This window comes from Mirounga angustirostris, unplaced genomic scaffold (assembly GCF_029215605.1).
Source record: "Mirounga angustirostris isolate CCGP_5_RB_7025 unplaced genomic scaffold, mMirAng1.0.hap1 SCAF_10, whole genome shotgun sequence".
Classification (NCBI taxonomy): Eukaryota; Metazoa; Chordata; class Mammalia; order Carnivora; family Phocidae; genus Mirounga; species Mirounga angustirostris.
The window spans coordinates 64523333-64547140 of NW_026991718.1; the positions used below are offsets into that span (position 1 = coordinate 64523333).

A 23808-nucleotide genomic window follows, 5' to 3' on the forward strand; every position below is an offset into this window, starting at 1 on the left:
CCTCCTCTGTTCCTAAAGAGTCAGCAGTAAAATCTTGTTCATCGATTTCAGATGATGAGAATCTATGTTACAGTTCTCACCAGCACTACTGCATCAACCACAGTTCTTTTCTTTGCTCAGTGCCTACCAGGGTTGCTTCCCTTTCTCTTTCTCTTGGTAAGGGTCTCAGGAGACCATAAGACTCTGCCTCCCTCTTCCTACTGCTCAACTGATGAGGATAACCCCCAGTATCTTCAGGATAGCATCACTAATTGTTTTTCACACATCTGATAAAATTGACAATGCAGCTGTGTGTATAGGCGAGATTGTTATTGTAATAATCCTTTTGAGGGGAGCTCAAAATTCCCATCTGAGCCCAGACTTGGTTGCCCTGCCCTTCCTCACTTTGACTCCTTTCTCTTCTAAAAGGCAACACAGCTTCATAAGAGAGCACTGGCCTTGGCCAGGGTACCTCTTTATGTTCTAATCTTTGGTCTGTAACCTATGTAAATGAGAGGGCACATATCAGTCAGCCATGCTGGCCTTTGGTTTCATCTTGTAAAATGCAGGTACTGCACTAATGATCCATTTCCTCCTCTCTAGTCACCAAGATCTGTTATTCCTTTAGTCTTCTGTAGTCAGGTTTTTAGATTTCTCTTCCCAACACTGTGGTTTATGGTTATGCAGATTCAGCCCTACCTCAGGACTTTTTCAAGCCTCTGTACAGAAAGGTGCCTTTTGTAATTCCACCCACCCAACAGGGACACTATTTTTGCTAAGACCCTGTATATGCCAGTCTTTTCCTTAGTTAAAGATGAGTCTGGTTTCCTGCTTCCAGGAATTGTATTTCTTCTCATTCTTATTTTCCCCATTGTTCTAGATTCAGTCATAACATTTCTCATTTCAAACCCTGAAAAAAATCTTTGCCTGTCTGATCTCCTGGTTGCTCTCCCCTATATCATTTCAGTTACTGATCTTCATTTCACATACTAATGGGAGAAAGATCATAATTCTGAGATTTAACTGATATGTTCATAACATTTAAGAGTCTCTCAGTAGTTACTAATGCTTAAAAATAACTGTCTACTGTCTTAGTATACAAATAGAATATTTAAGTATTTCGGGGCACCTGGGTGGCTGCCTTGCGCTCAGGTCGTGATCCCAGAGTCCTGGGATCGAGCCCCGCATTGGGCTCCCTGCTCGGCAGGGGGCCCGCTTCTCCCTCTCCCACTCTCCATGCTTGTGTTCCCTCTCTCACTGTGTCTCTCTCTGTCAAATAAATAAATAAAATCTTTAAAAATAAAAAAAGAATATTTAAGTATTTCTATTTGAAGCAAAATCGTTCTCCTAAATCTCTATAAAATTCATTCATAAAACCCCAGAAAAAAATACTGTCTCTGACATTCATCCTTCTAATTCTTCTGGTTTTCAATTTCAGACCAACTCTCTTTAATATGTAATTATTTTTTAAAATCCCCTTAAATCTTTTTTAGTTGCTTATTGAACTTATTTTTTTGTATCTATATGATGTTTTTAATATTATGCTTTTTGTTTATAGTGGAATAAAAGATAAAAATTTCATGCTGCATTATGAGGTAAGGTAAATTTTATCCCCAATATTTTATGAAAAATTTTCAGGATATAGCAAAGTTGAAAGAACTTTAGAGTGAATATCCATATGCCCACTGCCTGCCTAGGTTCTACTATTAACATTTTACTATGCTGGTTTTATATATCTGTTAAGGTGGATTTGGGCATGTTCTTTTATTGCATGCAGAAGGGAATTTAGAGAAATGTCATAGTTTTCAATCACTAATTCATGTTCTGAATCATACATAAAAGTTAAAGTATAGTAGGCAATTTTATTTTAGTCAAGAAAAAGTTGTACCCATTCACTGGTATCAAACAAAAGTGGGGCTTTTCAAATACCTCAAATGACAAATCACCTCCTCCCTTTAGTTCATTTAAATGTTCATATTTTTACTCAGTTGATTAGTAGTAAAAAAAACTCTGTGGTATTTAATATTAAATTACTTTATGTGAAACTATTGAGTTGGTGATTGACCTCATTTACAACTAAGTCCTAAGGCACTAGACGCAACATATAGCACTTTAATTTTAGTATTTGGAGCATATATGCCGGGAGGCTAGGGTAAAAGTAGCAAGTCACTTCACTTTTGAGTGACCGTTGTTGGCTGCCCAGAATCCCAACATCTCAATTTTGTTGAGCATGCTATAATTAATAGAGAATATACAGAAACCTGGAGATTTTCACAGATTTTGAGTCCCTTGTAAATATCCTGTTCTGCATATACTCAGATGCTGCAGAAGCCAGAAAGGAATTATAAATGAGTAAAGCATATCCTTTGTCATGAGCTGCACAGCACATGAATGGCAGTCTTTAAAAAAAGGCAGCTGTCGGGGCGCCTGGGTGGCTTAGTTGGTGTCTGCATTCAGCTCAGGTCATGATCCCGGGGTCCTGGGATCGAACCCCACATTGGGCGCCTTGCTCAGTGGGGAGCCTGCTTCTCCCTCTCCCTGCCACTCCCCCTGCTTGTGTTTGTTTTCTTTCTCTCTGTGTCATATAAATAAATAAAATCTTTTTTTAAAAAATTAATAAAAAGGGCAGCTGTGAAAAATGTACCTGTAGCTGATTACTGGCAACAGAAGTAAAGGAAGGGGGCAGTAAAAGGATATGGGCTGTTATTGCTACATCATTTCATTTTTAAAAAACTTTTTATTGTAAAATAAAAATAAAACACAGATACTGAAAATGTTATAAAACAAAGGATGGCATAATGAGTTTTTATAAGGCAGAGACCCTTATAACCACCACCAAAATCAGAGAATAGAAATGTTCCCAGTCACCCCTGAAACCCCTCCATGCTTTTCATCCCAGGCTCAACACCCTTCTTTCCCTGAAAGTAACTACTCTCCTAAATTTTATAGTAATTACTTCCTTGCATTTCTAGTGTACATTCCCTAGACACTGTAATCTTGTCCATTTTTTAAAAATTTGATATTTCTCTTTTAATCTATAGGTCTCCAAAATGTTCTTTTCTTTTCAGTCTGTCTGTTGAAGTCCCAGAGCCATTTTACCTGCAGTCTGAGTGTTGTTGAGTACACACTCGTGGTGCAATCCAACAGATTTCTCTTTCTATCTCCTAAAAATTGACTGCAATCCTGAAAATTGACTGCTAGGTCCAGAGGCTTGAAGATTCATTTACCATTACTCCTTTTTAAAAATATTTTGTTAGAGAAACTGGAATTCCAAATTTTATGGGACATTTCCCATTATTTTAAATGATTGAACTAAGTCATATTCCTTTGAGACACTGTACTGGTCAAATAAAGTAGTTTGCAACCTCTGACTAAAAGAAAACCCTACTGGAAAAGATCTGTTTCCTCAATGTGCATTTTTAAATTTGTATATATTTTTCTTACTGTAAATATATAATATTTCATCATTGTTAATAATTTAAACATTATAGAAATTTATGTTGTGAATCCCCATAACCATCCACTTCCCACTCTGGTTCAAATACACATTAGAAATAGTTACTTTTAGTAATTTGATGTATAGTTCAGATATACAGACATTTTCTATGTATATAAATGAACTTTAAAAAAAATGGGATTCTACTATTTTGTAACTTCTTTTATCATTTTGGTACTATATCTTTCCATGTCAGCTGTTTATGTATCTGTTTTTGTTTGTTTTTAAGTTTCCTCCTTATGCCACTAATGAAATTGGCAAAGTCACTGGTGTGAATAGAAGAGAACTTGGGCATGGTGAGTACAAATCTATAAACTTTCTTGTATTCTTATGGGGACTTAGTACATTTATGCTTATTATTTTCTATTCTAATTTAGGTGCTCTTGCTGAGAGAGCTTTGTATCCTGTTATCCCCAAGGATTTTCCTTTCACAATAAGAGTAACATCTGAAGTCCTAGAGTCAAATGGTAGGATATTAAAATAAATTTTTCCTCTAGTCAAAAGACCAGAATTCCCTGTTATATTCTTAACTTTCCATAACTAATGTTACATTATGCTTATTACCACAGTGCCCAAGTCCATGACAAAAGAAAAATGTGTTTAATCATATACTATCTAAATCTCTGTTCGTAGCTAATGAGATATTTTGAAAGCAATATAAAACAAATATTTCTCTTTATGTATCTTTTATAACAGATCCAATTGGGGTTATTTGTTTATTTTTAGAAACCATAGAGCAAGGCCAGCTTCAAGAGAGAAAGAGCCAAAAGAGAGTGACACATTAGGCAGGGGACACCTATCAGGTATCACAGATATAAGTAGACAGCACAGAGAGAGAGGCTGGACTAAAAGATCAAATTTAGGGACACCTACGTGGCTCAGTCAGTTAAGCACCTGTCTTTGGCTCAAGTCATGATCCCAGGGTCCTGAGATCGTGTCCCGCATTGGGCTTCTTGCTCAGTGGGGAGCCTGCTTCTCCCTCTGCCTGCCATGCCCCCTGCTTATGTTCTCTTTCTCTCTCTCTCTCAAAATCTTTTAAAAATATATTTTAAAAGATCAAATAGAAATTAAAATTAAGTATCTAGGTCAAGGCAAGGTATGGCCATTAGAGACAGAAAGGTCACAGAGATGGTCACAGATACTTAAAAACAACAACAACAACAAAAATCCTCTGAATTTAAACTAGAGACTTTCTGTTCTCTAAAGGGTGTGACTAGGCTATAACTTAGGGTCCAGTGAGAGAGCCAGAGCCTGTATCTTTAACTACCTTCTGATTAAGCAACAAAAGAGGCATGGTGGTTTTTCTGGGAGGTTTCTTAGAATCTGTAGCACTGCTGTCCAATAGAACTTTATGTGATGATGGAATTTATCTCTGTGCTATGCAGTTTTTGAGGGACTGAATTTATTTCAATTAATTTAAATTTAGTAGCTACATGTACCTAATGACTATCATACTGGACTGTGTAGTCCTATAGTTTGTGGTTTAACAGAGCTTGCCTTAATTGCTTTTAAAAAGAAGAATACTGAATATTTATAAGGAAATAACCAATAGTAATAGTTTTCTACATTTAAAAAATCAGTATATTAAAAAGCAAGTATTTTTTGTTTCTATAGGATCATCTTCAATGGCATCTGCATGTGGTGGAAGTTTAGCATTAATGGACGCAGGTAAAGTTATGTGTCAAAACTACTAATGCTTTATCTGTATTTGATTAGTATAAAATACAAGATCTCTTTAAAATTGGATTTTGGTAAGACCTGGAGAAGTCAGATTACAGATTACCAAACCAGGCCAGAGCAAGATAGTTACAAAGTACAGCTTCAACTATACAGATAATTACTAGAATTCTTATCTTTGGCAAAAGGGAGAACACTAAAATTATTTACTTACCTTGGTAATCAGTGGGCTTTCTCACCTTCTAAAAGGTAAAGAGCTCTGCAGTTGATTCCATTCACCAACAAAGTTTGGACCAGCAAGAATAAGTATTTAGGACCTGTAAAGGAAAGTAACCATGTAATCTTCCAGTCAATTTGCAAGGCATGAGAAGAACAATACCACCCACAGAGGATACACAGAATTCTAGGAAGAAAGACTGTAAGAGGTTCAGTATAATATCTCAGTTTGAAACACCAAAAGGGAACACCAACGATGCTGTTCAAGAAGAAAAAGGAACCTAAAGATACTCAAGAGGCTACAAGGAGCTCCCTCTAAGTTCACACATTTATAGTACAGAAAAACAGAAAGATAGGATACTATAACCAAGGATGAGATAAAAGAATCATGGAAATATATATTAACACTGTCTAGAAAGATGAAAACTTAAGCCAAAGCAAAAAAACCCTAAAGGTACTTTTCTAGTTGTGTTCAGTGCCAGAAAAACATAAGCTGGTATTTAAGGTTGCTGGTAAAATACTTTTTCTGTTTTCACCTTCATGCATTCATTCAACCAATCTTTACTAGATGCCACCCCTCTTCCAAGCATTGACCTAAGCCCTTGGGACACAGTGATGAACGAAACAAAGTCCCTGTCCTGGTGGAGCTTGCATTCAGTCAGTCTTACATTTTCACATTGGAAAACACAACATATTCTCAAAAAGGTGAACTGAAAGATAAAATAAAAAGAGATCATAAGAGAGTCTTTAACTGCTTTAAATGAATTCAGATCTTTTGGTCTAGACAAAAACCCAACCTAAGTAAAGATGAGAACTTCAGGATGAGATAACTGACCAATGTTGGCAGTATTTGAAAAATCAGAAACTAGTATACTAAGGACACAAAAAGTTCTTAATTTTGAAAGAAAGTAAGGTATTTTCTGTAAAGCATAACCTAGTGAACTTGACAGTGACCCTTGATAAAACTCTTAAATAGGTAATATTAAAAAAAAAAGGTTTATAAGTATTTTTAGGAAGGAGGGGGCCGTGAAGAGAAGGGACCAGAAGGGACTCATTTGAAATAAATCCTGTCGTAAAATAATGTTCCACTTTGGAAAACATTACCAGATTTGGTGCTGGGAGGGGGGTTGCCGCCTATGCCATATATCTAGAGTCAGCTTGGCAGCTCATGATTTTTCTGTAAATGATACAGAAATTGAGATGGATGATAGATGCACCTTCATAACTGGTTGAAGCATGAGTAGAGGAAACAAGCAAATCTGATCAGTAGGATGGTTTGGTCGAGTGGAATGCCTGAGGATGTTTCCTTCTAAATCCTGTCAATGGTTTTATTATTGAATTGACTTAGAACACTGGCCTGCTGATAAAAAGGATACTGCTAAAAAAGAATGGGTGACTGATATGTTAAATGACAATTTTGATCTCTAAAAAAATGTCAATAAGATAAAAAATAAGAAGCCAAATAGAAAAAAGTTGAATTTGACAAGAATGAATGTCAAGTCCTGTGGGAAAAGCCAACAAAGGTGTGCAGTTCAACTCAAACACATGAGTGCTTATCATTCCTCACATCAGGCACTGTCTTGCTTCAGGGATACAAATGGTACCCATTTTCTGAAAAGTTTACAGGTGTGAAAAACATACTAATAGATCAAGAAGATAAATTCAGATAGGTAACATAAATATGTACAATATGGATGAAGAATTAGGTTGAAGGCAATTAGCTCCATAGAGACAGCAACATTTCATCTGGTTCTAAAGGTTGAGTAGTTGATCTGTCATTAGGAGCAGGGCCCATATTTCATGTGAAAACAACATGGGCAAAGTTATGAAGCAGTATGGTGTGTTTCTGAAATGTATTTGAAAAAACTAAGTAATAAATTGGGACCAGATTTTAAAGGTCATTGTTACGTTAAGGACCTATTTTGAACTTAAAGCTAATATTTCACAACTCAGTATTCTATGACTAGTATTCCTGCTGGATGTTGATTATTGTATACCATGAGAAAAAAATCATTCTGTTCTAAAGTACATTTGAGCAGGATTAAGCAGGTTTATTTAATAGGAGTTAAATAAACTTTAATATGCTAATGTGAATTCTGAATCTCTAGGAACAGGATATGCACTATTTCCCAAATGATTTTGACCAAAGAACATGTATAAAATTTCCTGATAGCATGGGGCGCCTGGGTGGCTCAGTCATTAAGCATCTGCCTTCGGCTCAGGTCATGGTCCCAGGATCCTGGGATCGAGCCCCACATCGGGCTCCCTGCTTGGCGGGGAGCCTGCTTCTCCCTCTCTCCCTCTGCTTGTGTTCCCTCTCTCGCTGTGTCTCTCTCTGTCAAATAAATAAATAAAATCTTTAAAAATAAATAAATAAAATTTCCTGAAAGCAGATAATGGGGAACTCAGGAGAATTTTATGTAGAGGAATAGTGTGATTTGAATCTGATTTTTCTTTTTGGTAATTTTTTCAGCTTAGGTGATAGACCTAGAGGATGAAGTGGGAGAGAATGAAAACTGAGGGGAGAGACTAAAATTGGGGAAACCAGACAGGGAGAATGTTGTCAGAGCAAGAAATAATGCGGACTTGGACTAAAGGAGTAGCAATGAATGTTACAGTATTTAGGGGAAAGGACAGCTTTATAAAAAAATTTAAAGGACAAACTATCAGATCTTTGTAACTTCATATAGGAAATGAGGAAAGAAGTGTTGATTCTGGCATGAGTGTCTTAGTTGCATTCAACCAAGATAAGAAAGGCAAGACAAAAAGGACTTATTGGGTGTGATTACATTTTGAATATATGTACATACATATAAGGTGCTTTGGGGACATTTAACTGGAAATGTCCAATAGGCAAATTGGCTGTACAGATCTAGGGCTTATTAGAAAAGAGAAACAGGCAGGAGAGAGAGGTTTTTAGGTCATCAACATTATAGGTTATGGTTAAAAACCATGAGCATAAGTGAGATTGCTTAGAGAATATGAAATGAGATCCCCGCCACACTCCTTTGTAACAGATAAGTTCCAAGTGATAAAACCTTAAATGTTTTGTAAAAAATTGAAACATGGAAGATTTTATCAAAATATTAGGAAAAATCTTTCTTTTTTTGTTTTTTTTTTGCAAAATCCAGGAACCGTGATTTCATATAATTTTAAAATTCTGTACAGGAAAATAAATCACAATAAACAAAGTCAACTGACTAGGAAATAATATATTTCCTTTAATATTCTGTATTTGTATTTAACAAAGATGTACTGTCCATATTGAAAGAGCTTTTATAAATCATTAAGAAAAAGACTAGCAAACAAGTAGGGAAATGGTTGAAGGCCATGAACAGGCAATTCACAGAAAAAGAAATATAAGGGGTGCCTGGGTAGCTCAGGTGGTTAAGTGTCCAACTCTTGATCTCAGCTTGGGTCTTAATCTCAGGGTTGTGAGTTCAAGCCCCGCATTGGGCTCCACACTGGGCATGGAGCCTAAATAAATAAATAAATAAAATAAACAGTATGTAAACATTTAAAAAAGTTTAATCTCACTTATAAAAAATCAAATTAAAAACAATAAGCTACCATTTTTACCCTTTATGTAACAAAGGTCAAAAGGTTTGACAGGAATTAACAAGAAAGTAGAACAGGAGGCACCCTCAAATACTGCTGGTAAAAATATAAAATGCTACGCTGTGGAAGGCAGTTTGACAGATTTATAATAAATGTAAATCCACACACCCTTTTACTCAGTAATCCCACTTCTATTATGTGACTTATAAATAAATCCATTCAGGGAGTACTAAGCAGCCATTCAAAAGAATAAGGTGGGAACTTTGTGTGGCATTATGTGTCAATATCCAAGGTATGCTATTAAGTGAAAAAACGCAAGGTGCAGAATAGTGAGTGCATTCACTATGCTTCCATAAGTAAAGAAAATAAAAGCTTACACTTCGATTCATATTTGGGCACAAATTTTCTGAGAGGATACACACACAAAAAAACCTACTGATGGTTTTCATGGAAAGGTGAGCTAAGGGGTTTAGGCTGGAAGGATTTACCAATAACATGGTTACTTTTCTAAAAAAAGAAGATAAATATACCAAAAGTAAAAAGACAAATGGATTCCATTAAGAGTTAAGTTTGCTACTTTTATAGAAGTTTTTGTGAGAACAGTGATTACCTGTTTAGAATTGTTTTAAGGGGCTTTTATCATGTGCTTAAGAAGAAATGAGGTAGATAGAAGACCCTTCCAGCTTAGTTCTGATGATGTCAAATTTAAAACACCACTTAAAATAAATATTAACAGAATGATAAATATGTGTGTTAGGCTGATGTACACATTACATACAAGCTCTTTTTCTCAATTACAGGTGTTCCAATTTCATCTGCTGTCGCAGGTGTGGCAATTGGATTGGTCACCAAAAACAGTCCTGACAAGGGTGAAATAGAAGATTATCGTTTACTGACAGATATTCTGGTAAGTATATCCATGTTTTCAAATATTCAGTGGTGAAGATGATGATGCACATTTTATAAGCATTGGATGCTTAGAAGAATAACATTTGAGAAACGGTGGTCCTTGTTCTTACTTTCCTCCTCTGCAACTAGCCTTGGATTTTATAGGATGTGAGTTAAAATATATATATGACGGTATAAATATCCGTAACGGCTTACTTCAGGGTGATCATAAATGAATCCCTGTGCATTTTTGGGGGGGCAACATGATCTTAAAGTGATTTTATGATGAAACACTTCTAACTTAAAAAGCCACAAATTAGAAGCAGTAGTTAATGTAGAAGATACTTTTTTGTATTTAGTCTTAGAGGACATGGTTTACTTCTACAGCTGTTTTTCAAAATTCCTCTATAGTGACTGGGTGAATTTTTTATTTAAAACTATATCATTTCTGGGGCGCCTAGGTGGCTGCCTTCAACTCAGGTCATGATCCCAGGGTCCTGGGATCAAGCCCCGCATTGGGCTCCCTGCTTGGCGGGAAGCCTGCTTCTCCCTCTCCCACTCCCCCTGCTTGTGTTCCTGCCCTTGCTATCTCTCTCTTTCTGTCAAATAAATAAATAAAATCTTAAAAAAAAAAAAAAACACTATATCATTTCTTAAATTCCTTCAGGGAATTGAAGATTACAATGGTGACATGGATTTCAAAATAGCCGGCACCAATAAGGGAATAACTGCATTACAGGTATTTTAAAACCTATTTTGTTTCACTTTTATAATATTTAAATAATGAATCAATATTTATATAATTTTTTGACTTTTCCACATTAGGCTGATATTAAATTACCTGGAATACCAATAAAAATTGTAATGGAGGCCATTCAACAAGCCTCAGGTAAGTTAAGCCAGTGTGCCTGATTCTCTTTCCATCATTGTTCATGGCAACTATAATTCCCATTAGGCATATTAAAAATGGGCTTATTATAAAATACTGCTTTAGAAAATGAAATTTCATGTAAAAACCTTTATGAGAGACCAGAGAAAATTCAATTTTTACAAGTTAAGTGACTAAGATAAGATTTATGGAGAAAGGGGACTATAAGTAGAATTGTAAAGGTAATTAGGATATGAAGAGCTTTGATTACTAAGTTAAAGAATTTGGATTTTACTCTATAAAAACTAAGAATACTGCTCTATCTTATCACATTTATTTTATATACAGTTGACCTTTGAACAATGTGTGTTCAAACTGCATGGGTCCACTTATACATAGATTGTTTTTATTAAAGAGTTGGCAACAAAAGCATTTATTTACAACAGCAAGTCATTTATTTACTACTGCCCATCCCACCAGACCAACTAAAGGCAGCTGGCACAAGAGGTCATGCCCGCTGCACTGAGTATCCTAAGAGGCCTGCTGAGGCAATTAGCAGCCCCTGGGGGTTGGGGGGGGCGGCCATGACTGGGCAGGGCTGCAGATCGCCCAGTGTACTGAGAAGGTGGTCCCATTAAGCATCCAGGGCTGGCCAGCAGAAGACTGGGCTGAAGTGGAAAAACAAGCCCAGAGGGCAGGGACAGCACTGTATAGGACGTCCCTGCACTAAGTCCTCTGTGCCTGTGGGATTAGGAGGGGACTCACTCCCCACCAGGGCACCTTGGCCTCGAGGCCTCCTGGAGACCAGCATACTCACATGTGGCCATAGGTGCCAGTGTATGGCCATGGGCCAGTGGTACATGTCCAGGCAGATGAAGCAGCTATACTATGCCTCCACGCAACTGTTGCAGCCTGCAGGCCACCCAGGGGTTGCCACTGCTGAGCCTAAGCCACCAGGCTGTGGAACTTTGCCATCCCAAGGCCAGCCCCCTATCCCATGCCTATGCACAAATGTTTTTCAATAAATATACATACAGTACTGTAAATATATCTTCTGTTCCTTATGGTTTTCTTAACATTTTCTTTTCTCTAGTTTACTTTATTGTAAGAATATAGAGTATAATAGATACAACAAACAAAATGTGTTACTTAACTGTTTTTTTCCATGGGTAAGGCTTCCAGTCAATAAGTAGGCTATTAGTTAAGTTTTGGGGAATCAAAAGTTTTACACGAATTTTTGATGCAGGGGTAGACATCCCTAATCTCTAGTTGTTCAAGGGTCAACTGTAGTTATAATTTTTATGTTTTTATCTCTTATAGTGGCAAAGAAGGAGATACTACAGATTATGAACAAAACCATTTCAAAACCTCGAGCATCTAGAAAAGAAAATGGACCTGTTGTAGGTAATGGAATAAAGTTATTATTTATTCTGTGATAAGGTAAACATTAATATATGAAAGTATATTATTATATTTAAATTTCCTTTAACTTCATACACAAAACGAAAATATTTTACTACACTTGATCTTAGCCAAAAGGCCGAGAAGCGATACAAAACGAAAATATTTTAACTATTTCTATAGTTAAAATATTTTAAATTTAGGGAGATACTTTTAGGCATGAGTACTTTCAGAAACTTTAGTCAAGTAACTATTTTTCTATTTCCCATGAAATATTTTTACATGTGTCTATGCCAAAAAAAATCTTGACTGATCAAGATATGTTTTAGGTTCATATATGTATTTGAATTATTTACAATTTTGTCTGTACTGCATTTCAGAAACTATTCAGGTTCCATTATCAAAACGGGCAAAATTTGTTGGACCGGGTGGATATCATTTAAAAAAGCTTCAGGCTGAAACAGGTAAGAGTTGTATAAAGTTTGGGGGTTTTATTTTTTTGGGGGGAGGGAGGGGGAAAGGCGGAGGGGGGAGAGAGAATCTTAAACAGCCTCCATGTCCATCATGGACCCCAACTCGAGGGCTCGATCTCACAACCCTGAGATCATGACCTGAGCCGAAATCAACAGTCAGACACTTAACCAACTGAGCCACCCAAGCACCCCAAGTTTGAGGGTTTTAATGGTAGGCTACATAAGTTGCCATTTCATCTCTATTGTGTTCAAAAAATATGTTTGAGATATGCAAGAACAAGAGAAAAGAATATAACACTGACATGTCTTTACTCTAAGTTTTCTGTATGCCTCTTAATAAATCAACATTCATTCTTAACCTAGGATGACCTAGAATTCATCAATTCATCAAATGGTTTGTGACATTTTAAAATTGAACATTTAGAAAAATGTTTAGTTTTTCACTTTAGAGGACTTTGCTGTCATTTTCTATTCTGCTATTTTTCACTTAGTCTTATTTAGACTCTTTTATTTAAAGAGTGTAGAAATAGTATGCAATCTTTGAGTTACCTAGTACTTACCAACTTTGAGGTTATTGAAGGAAGGTGAGAAGCAGAGTTGTCTTAGCCAGCTCTTTAGATTGAGAAACTGACATGATTTTGTCCCTCATCCATCTGTTCACCACTCTAGAGTAAGAAAGAAAAAAAGGTGAGGAAAAGGTTCTAGTATAGTTTCTACTTACAATTAAGAGAGCAAAACCAAACGCTGCAAAATTAGGACTTAAATATGCGTTCTCCTACCAAACTGTGAGCTCCAAGAACACAAAGACAGTGACTCACTGTTGTTTCCCCAGGGCCTAGTACAATGTCAGATACATAGCAGGTGTGCAATGTGTATTTCTTGGTGAGTGAATCCCTTCATTCCTAAAGCAATGAATAAATATAACACAACCCTGCCCAGCTACTTACAGGTCAGTCCCCTGCTCTCACATCTACTTTCTGAAACTAGACTCGGCTAGAGTGAGCAAGTTAACTTTAATATGTTAAATTATCTTTTTAAAAGGAGTAACTGTTAGTCAGGTGGATGAAGAAACATTTTCTGTATTTGCACCAACACCAAGTGCTATGCATGAAGCAAGAGACTTCATTACTGAAATCTGTAAAGATGATGTAAGTATAGATCTTATAATACTTTTTTCTACATTTTGTTGCTGTTTATTCATCTTATGGCTTATTTTGCACTTACAGCAAGAGCAGCAGCTAGAATTTGGAGCAGTGTATACCGCCACAATAACTGAAATCAGGTAATATCAACTAATATGCCATGCTGTTTTTTTGTAAGATTTATATTACAAGCACATGTTAACTTCACATTTGCATTATGTACTTTGAAAGTGTAAGGTATTTAGATTTTATGTCAATTACCTACCATAAAATCATTAATTATTTTTAAGGTATAATTTATTTTCTATACCAGTTTGTTGATTTTCAATAACATGATTCTGTGATTATAATTATATTAATAGATTCATCTAAATAAATGTTTTCTTGAACCAGATTTACCACCATTTAAATTTTCCCAATAAACAGTAAAACAGGCCGAAAATAGACCTAGCAGTATTTCCTTTTTCTTTCTTTTTCTGATAGTTTCTGGTTGGTTTGTTTTAAAGATAGTACTACTTAATGGCTAAGGAGCACATTTTTTTTATTTTATTATGTTATGTTAATCACTGTACACTACATCATTAGTTTTTGATGTTCCATGATTCATTGTTTGTGTATAAACACCCAGTGCTCCATTCAAGACATGCCCTCACATTTTTTTAAATGTCAGTTTCAACCTCAAAGCATTTTTTGTCAGCTAAAAAGATCGATTTTGGGGGATGAGAAAATGCCCCCCCCTTTATTAAAGATTTTATTTATTTATTTGAGAGAGAGGTAGCGAGAGAAAGCACAAGTGGCGAGGAGAGGGAGAAGCAGGCTCCCTGCAAACAAGGAGCCCAATGCGCGGCTCAATCCCAGGACCCGGAGATCATGACCTGAGCCAAAGGCAGACGCTTAATGGACTGAGGCACCCAGGGGCCCTTGAAAATCCCTCTTTTAAGGAAAGAAATACATATATGTATCGATGTAGCCTGAGTGTTCAAAGCTATTTGAAATGAATAACAAAAGGGCGCCTGGGTGGCTCAGTCCTGGAGTCCCAGGATCGAGTCCCACATCGGGCTCCCTGCTCAGCAGGGAGTCTGCTTCTCCCTCTGGCCCTCCCCCTCTCATGTGCTCTCTCTCTCTCTCTCAAATAAATAAATAAAATCTTTAACAACAAAAAAAAAGAAATGAATAACAAAAGCCAATGGAATAATTTGTTTAATATCACAGGTGACAAACGAAGAAATTGGATGGCTTATTTTAGTAGATGAGTGAAAAAAAGACAAATTTTTTAATGAAATAAATATTTTATCCAACCCCCTTCCTTAAATCATTATTTAATAGGCTGATGATTAATCTACACTACTTTAAAATATTTAATGTTGCTATCCCTCTACTCCCTGCTTGTGCTCTCTTGTTATCTCTGTCGCTTTCTCTCTCTCTAATAAAAATTTTTTAAAAAAATAAAAATTTAATGTCATTTCAAAATGTTTGGAGAAACACTATGAAGAGAAATATAGAAGAATATATAGTCTAAAAGCTTGTCACTACACAATTTTCCTTTATCTCTTCTCTGTCCTTTCATTCACAAGTATTTAAATACTGGGTGTAGGGGTGCCCGGGTGGCTCAGAACATGCCTTCAGCTCAGGTCGTGACCTGGGATCGAGCCCCAAGTCGGGCTCCCTGCTCTTCAGGGTAGTCTACTTCTCCCTCTCCCTCCCCCTGCTCATGCTCTCTCTCTCACTCTCTCTCAAATAAATAAAATCTTTTTAAAAAAATTTAAATACAGGGTGTATGTTCAATTGAAAAAATAAGTATCTCTTTTAGATAATCGTTTTTACAATTTTGTATGCGTGTTTACTTTGTTCTCCAATGAATACATAATCAGTTTGATTATCAGTAGATACACAGATACTGTTTTAATCAGGCTTATTTCCTTTTCAGAGACACTGGAGTAATGGTTAAACTATATCCAAATATGACTGCAGTACTACTTCATAACACACAACTTGATCAACGAAAGGTAAAAAAAATAACTTATTTTTAAAACTGCCTTAAAATCATCATAGTGAAATTACCTGGGTTGATGAGGATTGTGCACTTTGTCCACTACTAGCCTAAATATAGAAAACTGAAAATGACAGCGATGTTGCTGACAAAAGTTTTGTACACTGTTTAACACAGGTATTTGTTTGTACTTGTATGATGGAATAGAAACACTCGAGTTAACACATCTATAGTTAACATATAACAGTTACTTTTTAAAAATACCTACCTATAGCCCTGTCTTCCCAATTTTCTTGGCCAACCAAGCATAGCAAGATAAAACTAAAAATATGAAACTATTCAAGAAAAGTATAGGTGCAGAGGATAATAGGAATGTTTGGTTTACCAAATATTGAAATATAAAGCTATAGAGAATGAAACAGTATATTACTGACCTAGAATTAGACAATATGCAACAGAAAATAGAGACAGAAATCATCCAGTTATATACATGGGAATATAATACATACTAAAAGTTGCATTTTCACTCTGAAGAAACAAAGATGACTCAATACATTGTATTGGAATAGCTGGTTTTCATGAAGCAGAATGTCTACTCTTTTTATTTAAAAAGATTTATTTATTTTAGAGAAAGAGCACAACTGCATGAGTAAGGGGAGGGGCAGAGGGAGAGAGAGAGAGAATCTCAAACAGACTTCCCTGCTGAGTGCAGAGTCCCACACAGGGCTCGCTCTCACAACCCTGAGATCATGAACTGAGCCGAAATCAAGAGTCAGATGCTTAGCTGTCTGAGCCACCCAGCTGCCCCTGACGTCATTTTTAAAAAGTATATGGCAAAATTACAATAAAGTTGAAAGGCAAGTAGCAACTTGGGAAAAGATGTATATAACATATGAGAGAGGCTTCATATGCACAGGGTTTATATGGATCAGTAAGAAAGGTCAATATCAACAGCAATTTTTTTTAATTAAAGATTTATTTATTATTATTTTTTTAATTTTAGAGAGCATGGGCGAGCAGGGTGGGTAACAGAGGGAGAGGGAGGGAATCTCCAGTAGACTCCACACTGAGAGCAGAGCCCAACTCAGGGCTTGATCTCACGACCCTGGGATCATGGCCTGAGCTGAAATCAAGAGTCAGATGCTTAACCCACCGAGTCTCCCAGGCACCCCAACAGCAATTTTTTTATATGCAAATAAAACTAAGTTATCATTTTACAACTTTCAGAGAGTTGAAAATTACCAATGTGAGTAAAAATATGAAGGAAAAAATGGTAAATGTGTGTGAGTACCTTTGGCCCTAGAAGTTCTACATTAGGACTTTGTTCTGAGAGGATAATTTGAGTAAATGAATACATAATTGTTGCAACACTGCAGTTACCTACAGAAAGGTTGAAAAAAAATAGTACACTGAACCCACATATACCTTACATCTAGATTCAGTAATTATTAACATTTGCAATACTGGAATTTAAGGGGCGCAGGTAGCTCAGTCAGTTAAGCATCTGCCTTCAGCTAAGGTCATGATCTCAGGTCTGGGATTGAGCCCTGATTGGGCTCTGTGGACCACAGTGAGTCTGCTTCTCCCTCTCCCTCTCCCTCTCCCTCTGTGCCCTACATTCACTCCCCCCCTCCCCAGTAAATAAAATCTTCAAAAAAATATATTAGAATTTAAAATGAATTAAATGACCATCCTTGGGGAACAGTTAAACAAATTATATAGTTTGAACATTCAACTGTACTGTTTCATTTATTGATATAAAAGGATGTCAACATATTATTGAATGAAAAATCAACATATTAGAAAACAAGCTCAGTAAGGTCCATTTTTACAAATGCAGTATGTACTAAGTAGACATTTGAAGGGACACTTGTTAGAGTATCAGCAGCAGGTATCTAAAAAGTAGAGAGGTTTGGATGATTTTTGCTCTCATTTGAATACGTATTATTTTAAGCCTCTATAATCAACAGATTTTATAATCAGAAAAAACAATAAAACTTTCCACTTAAAAAATGTGTACTACTATGGATATTAAGAAATTATGCACAACAACTAATAGATGAACATGTTCTCTTTCAGATTAAACATCCCACCGCCCTCGGATTAGAAGTTGGCCAAGAAATTCAGGTACTTGTATTCAACTTTTTAGCCTTAAAGTTGTAAACTGTACTCGAAGTTCCAATTATTTTTTTAAGATTTTATTTATTTGACAGAGACACACACAATGAGAGAGGGAACACAAGCAGGGGGAGTGGGAGAGGGAGAAGCGGGCTCCCCGCTGAGCAGGGAGCCAGATGCGGGGCTCTATCCCAGGAACCTGGGATCATGACCTGAGCTGAAGGCAGACGCTTAACGACTGAGCCACCCAGGCACCCCTCAATTATTTTTTTTTTTTCAAAAAGCTAAAAGAATCAAATCAGCATCTGTGATTTGTATTATTTATGTGCTGTGCTTTTTTAATTTTGTTTGCTTCTAAACAGACTAAGGATTTAAGTTGCAATTCTTTCCCTTAGGGAGCTTGCAGTTTAGTTAGAACAGTAGCCCCTCTTCAGAGCTTTTAAAAATACATGAAGTCAGTAATAGCTATGCAGTGATTTGCAGACAGGACAGGAGAACTCTGAAAATGTGACTCTGTTAAAGGCCTTGAATGTCATGTTTGAGTTGAGACTTTAATTGGTTCTATACTGCTTACAGCTAAAAATTTTTGAGCTTGATGAAAGCCATGTTGTTTGTCCTTTTTTATAGTTTTTTATGAGTGGATAAAGGAAGTCACTGCCAGTCTGGTGTGGTTTGGTTTGGTTTGGCCATACCACATTTTGTTCCAGCTATACCTATTACCCATGACCTGAGTAACCAAGGCTTCTAGTTTATTCCCAATCTGTAGTCCCATTGTTCAAGTAGCCTCTAGGGAAGATTAAGAACTAAGACCTAGTATCTGTATAAGGTTGTGCTTTTACATCAGAAGGGACTTAAAAACTGCCACATTTTCCCAGACTTGTGGTGTCTAAAGTCAAGCCAAATAATTCCCAGTGTGATAGTCCTTTGAGGAATAGTGTGAATGACCTAACCATCATCCTGTATAGTTTATAGTACCCTTAGGCTCAGAAAGCTCTTGTCTAGAATCATACGCCATGGCTTGGGGACCTGGCCTAGGATGAAATAAGAAGGCATAGTTGAGTCTAACAGAAGGTTATAATAGGGCATCTAAATACCCGTCTCTTTTCTTATAAGAGCTATTTAACCAAATTATATTTATTACCATATACCTCTACTTAGCACTAAGCTATGCTTTCAGCAAAGTAAAATCATTAATCATTGTTTTGTTATGCACCATATAAATTTAAATATCTAATTTGGATGTTGATCACTGTACTACAACTGTAAAAGTAAATTGGCTTCTTTAATACAGGTGAAATACTTTGGACGTGATCCAGCTGATGGAAGAATGAGGCTTTCTCGTAAAGTGCTACAATCTCCAGCTACAACTGTTGTCAAAACTCTAAATGACAGAAATAGCATTGTAATGGGAGAATCTATTTCACAGTCATCACATAATTCCACCCAGTGATTTTTTTTTTAAAAAGAATTCTAGAGTGATATTCTATAGAGCAAAATTTCAGTAGTATCTTCTAATGTGTAGATTTATATATAGTATAAATATATTCTAATGATTTGTATTAAAGTGCACATTTTATGTGGTCTATTTTTTTATTTCAAGAGCTACCTATATTCTCTTATTTACATTATAAATCAATAAATATTATTAAAACTAAACCATTTATACATCTTTAAAAAGATTGCCCTTTAGTTCCTATAATTCTGAAATTGCTTAAAACCTTAGAATAGATCACATTTGCTACTAGATATCTCTTCCTACCTATCTTCTTTTTCTTCTTTGTATATAGTAGTGACAGTTTACTCTTAGTCATCTAATGGCTCACCTCTGCACAAGAGCTATATTTGGCTACATCTGTTTCACAAACTGGAACTTGCCATATTCAAAGCTAGTTTCTTTAGTACAGTTAATGGATATAAGTTGAAGGAGCTAATTTGATCTGCTTTTAATGATATAACACCTTTCAAATTGGTCACAAAACCATAAATGTAGTGGAATAAATATTATAAATGGGATCCTAATTCAAATGAGGGAGTACATTTTTCAAATTTAGAAAATATATTTATTTAGAAAACACAAAAAAGTCATTTACTCATCAAATAGAGCTAGGTCATTTTTTGAGTATATGTTGCAAATGTATGGATGTTCTTGGTATAAAGGATGGAAAAATCGTGGTTTTCAGTTAATGTTTGACACAGTCCTATATAGAGGCTGTTAACATAGTTATTAGTAATTGCTATAAGATGTTCATTTTAATGATTTCATATGTTACATAATTCCACAAAAAAGTAAATGGCTTATGGAAGTCCTAATTTAGTCCTAATTTAGAATATGCAATCCTGGAGGAAAAGCAAGATGGCAGAGGAGTAGGAGACCTAAATTTCATCTGGTCCCAGAAATTCAGCTAGATAGGGATCAAACCATTCTGAACACCTACGAACTCAACAGGAGATCAAAGAAAATACCAGCAACTCTCTGAACAGAAAAGCAACCACTTTTTGGAAGGTAGGATGTGAGAAGTGAATCCGAGGTGATATCCAAGAAGAGAGACCGCAGGGGGAGGGAGCCTCCATCAGCCACTACCAGCAAGTGATACAGCAGCGGAGCACAAAATCGGAAATTTTAGAAGTCGGCTCCGCTGAGGATGACACTCCAGTGGTTAAGCCAGGGGTGGACCACACTGGGACAGTGTGGTCTCAGGACCCTTGGAGTCACATAAAGACCAGGGGTGCCTGAGGGTGGCAGAGCTCCCAAGTATCGGAGTGGGGAAGCCGGCTGCAAAGACAGAGTCAAGGAGTGGGCTCTCAGCTCGGAGTTGCCATAAACCATGATCTGCAGCACAGTCGGGCCAATTCTTCTCCAGCAGGGACCCAACAAGCGGCAGATCGGGGAGACTCCCCTTCTTCCCCCAGGAGGAGCGGCGCGTAAACACACCGCAGGAATCTGCTGGGTTTGGAGACTGCAAACGGGGTCATGTGCCAGAGATAGAAATGCTCAGTCACAGGCCAGGTAAGCACAGAGTGTGGCCGGAGACCGGGGAGATGGGAGTGACTGACTGCTTTTCTCTGGGGGCTCACTGAGGAGTGGGGCCCCAAGTTCTCGGTTCCTCCAGGACAGAGATAGGGAGGCCGCCATTTCCACTCTCATCCTCCAAAGCTGTAGGGAAAGCTTGCAAGGAACAAAAGCTCCTGAGAGCAAACCCGAGCAGATTACTTAGCCCAGCCCCCGCAAGGGCGGTGCAATTCCGCCTCCAGCAAAGACATCTGAGAACCACTGCAATAGGCCCTTCCCCCAGAAGATCAGCAAGAACAGCCAGCCAAGACCAAATTTATTGATCAATGAGAAAGGCAGAACGCCAGTGCTAGGGAAATACAGCACATAGAATTAATGGCTTTTTTTCCCGATTCTTTAGTCTCATAGTTAATTTTTTGAATTTTTTTTTTGAATTTTTCTTTTTCCCCTTTTCAACCAACATCTTATCAATCCCTTTTTAAAAATCTTTTTTATTTTTTATTTTTAGAGTCATATTCTATCCCTTCATAGTACTTAACCTTATTTTTGGTATATATATATATATAAGTTGTTCTCTCTTTAAAATTTTGGGATACAGTTTCTTCTAACAGACCAAAATATACCCTAAATCTCTAGTGTATGGCTTTGTTCTAGTCTCCTGCCTGATCACTTTCTCTCCCTCCCCCCTTTTTTTTAATTTCTTTCTTTTTTCAACCAACTTCTTATCAATTCCTTTTATAAAATCTTTTATAATTTTCATCTTTACAGTCATATTCCATCTCTTCACCGTATTTACCCTTATTTTTGTACATATATGAACTTTTCTTTCTTTAAAATTTTGGGAGGCAGTTCCTTCTAACAGACCAAAATATGCCCAAAATCTAGTGTGTGCCACTGATCTATTCACCAGCCTGATTATATTTGATCATATTCTTTTTTTTAATCTTTTTCTTTTTTTTCTTTTTTTTTCCTTCCCTTTCTTTTCCCCCGACTTCAGGTCTTTTCTAATTTGTTTAGTGCATATTTTTCTGGGGTCGTTGTTACCCTGTTAGCATTTTGTTCTCTTATTCATCTATTCTCCTCTGGACAAAATGAAAAGACAGAAAAAAATCACCTCAAAAAACAAAAAAACAAGAGGCAGTAATGACTGCCAGGGACCTAATCAATATGGACATTACTAAGATGTCAGAAGTAGAGTTCAGAATGATGATTATAAAGATACTTACTAGGCTTGAAAAAAGCATGGAAGATATTAGAGAAACGCTTTCTGGAGAAATAAAAACTAAAATCTAACCAGTCGAAATCAAAAATGCTATTAATGAGTTGCAATAAAAAATGGAGGCTCTAACTGCTACGATAAATGAGGCAGAAGAAAGAATTAGTGACATAGAAGACCAAATGATGGAGAATAAAGAAGCTGAGAAAAAGATAAACAACTACTGGATCACAAGGGCAGAATTCGAGAGATAAGTGATACCATAAGACGAAACAATATTAGAATAATTGGGATCCCAGAAGAAGAGGAAAGAGAGGGACAGAAGGTATATTGGAGCAAATTATAGCACAGAACTTCCCATATTTGGGGAAGGAAACAGGCATCAAAATCCAGGAGGCACAGAGAACCCCTCTCAAAATCAATACAAATAGGTCAACACCCCAACATCTAATAGTAAAATTTACGAGTCTCAGACACAAAGAGAAAATCCTGAAACCAGCTTGGGAGAAGAGATCTGTAACCTACAATGGTAGAAACATTAGATTGGCAACAGACCTATCCACAGAGACCTGGCAGGCCAGAAAGGACTGGCAGGATATATTCAGAGCACTAAATGAGAAAAATATGCAGCCAAGAATACCATATCCAGCTAGGCTGTCATTGAAAATAGAAGGAGAGATAAAAAGCTTCCAGGACAAACAAAAACTAAAGGAATTTGCAAACACAAAACCAGTCCTACAAGAAATACTGAAAGGGGTCCTCTAAGCAAAGAGAGAGTCTAAAAGTAACATAGACCAGAAAAGAACAGACAATATACAGTTAACAGTCACCTTACAGGCAATACAATGGCACTAAATTCCTATCTTTCAATAGTTACCCTGAATGTAAATGGGCTAAATGCCCCAATCAAAAGACACAGGCTATCAGATTGGATTAAAAAACAAGACCCATCGATATGCTGTCTGCAAGAGACTCATTTTAGACCCAAAGACACCCCCAGATTGAAAGTGAGGGGGTGGAAAACCATTTACCATGCTAATGGACACCAAAAGAAAGCTGGGGTGGCAATCCTTATATCAGACAAATTAGATTTTAAGCCAAAGACTATAATAAGAGATGAGGAAGGACACTATATCTTGCTTAAAGAGTCTATCCAACAAGACGATCTAACAATTGTAAATATCTATGCCCCTAACATGGGAGCAGCCAATTATATAAGCCAATTAATAACAAAAGCAAAGAAACACATTGACAACAATACAATAATAGTGGGGGACTTTAACACCCCCCTCACTGAAATGGACAGATCATCTAAGCAAAAGATCAACAAGGAAATAAAGACTTTAAATGACACACTGGACCAAATGGACTTCACAGATATATTCAGAACATTCCATCCCAAAGCAACAGAATACACATTCTTCTCTAGTGCCCATGGAACATTCTCCAGCATAGATCACCTCCTAGGTCACAAATCAAGTCTCAACTGGTACCAAAAGATTGGGATCTTTCCCTGCCTATATTAGACCACAACGCTTTGAAACTAGAACTCAATCACAAGAGGAAAGTCGGAAAGAACTCAAATACAGGGAGGCTAAAGAGCATCCTACTAGAGAATGAATGGGTCAACCAAGAAATTAAAGAAGAATTAAAAAAATTCATGGAAACAAGTGAGAATGAAAACACAACTGTTCAAAATCTTTGGGATGCAGCAAAGGCAGTCCTAAGAGGAAAGTATATAGCAATACAAGCCTTTCTCAAGAAACAAGAAAGGTC

General features: G+C 36.7%; 1 protein-coding gene, 1 long non-coding RNA gene and 1 pseudogene across 10 annotated transcripts in view; 1 reads left to right on the forward strand and 2 right to left on the reverse strand.

The window, feature by feature from the left end:
• The window catches only part of PNPT1 (polyribonucleotide nucleotidyltransferase 1), a 45287-nt gene extending 25825 nt beyond the window's left edge, over positions 1–19462 (forward strand). For 3 of the 5 annotated variants that reach the window (XM_045884959.3, XM_045884962.3, XM_064572492.1), the window contains 13 exons: positions 1538–1574; positions 3705–3771; positions 3853–3942; positions 5090–5143; positions 9727–9833; positions 10482–10553; positions 10640–10703; positions 12003–12086; positions 12464–12547; positions 13598–13838; positions 15626–15704; positions 17768–17815; positions 19098–19386. In XM_045884959.3, coding sequence (XP_045740915.1) covers positions 1538–1574; positions 3705–3771; positions 3853–3942; positions 5090–5143; positions 9727–9833; positions 10482–10553; positions 10640–10703; positions 12003–12086; positions 12464–12547; positions 13598–13838; positions 15626–15704; positions 17768–17815; positions 19098–19256 — 1186 coding nt within the window. In that variant the 3' untranslated portion in view covers positions 19257–19386. Of the gene's footprint in view, positions 1–1537; positions 1575–3704; positions 3772–3852; positions 3943–5089; positions 5144–9726; positions 9834–10481; positions 10554–10639; positions 10704–12002; positions 12087–12463; positions 12548–13597; positions 13839–15625; positions 15705–17767; positions 17816–19097 lie in introns of all 5 variants that reach the window. The other 2 variants (XM_045884960.3, XM_064572491.1) reach the window with 2 other exon arrangements.
• LOC123851291 (uncharacterized) overlaps positions 1–23808 on the reverse strand; it is a 104273-nt gene that overhangs the window by 66562 nt on the left and 13903 nt on the right. For all 5 annotated transcript variants that reach the window (XR_006792525.3, XR_008506894.2, XR_010405690.1 and 2 more), the window contains exons 2-3: positions 13117–13221; positions 5367–5469 (exon numbers count right to left, since the gene is read on the reverse strand). This is a non-coding gene — a long non-coding RNA (uncharacterized LOC123851291). The remainder of the gene's footprint in view (positions 1–5366; positions 5470–13116; positions 13222–23808) is intronic.
• On the reverse strand, positions 12138–12234 carry LOC123852250 (U2 spliceosomal RNA; annotated as a pseudogene).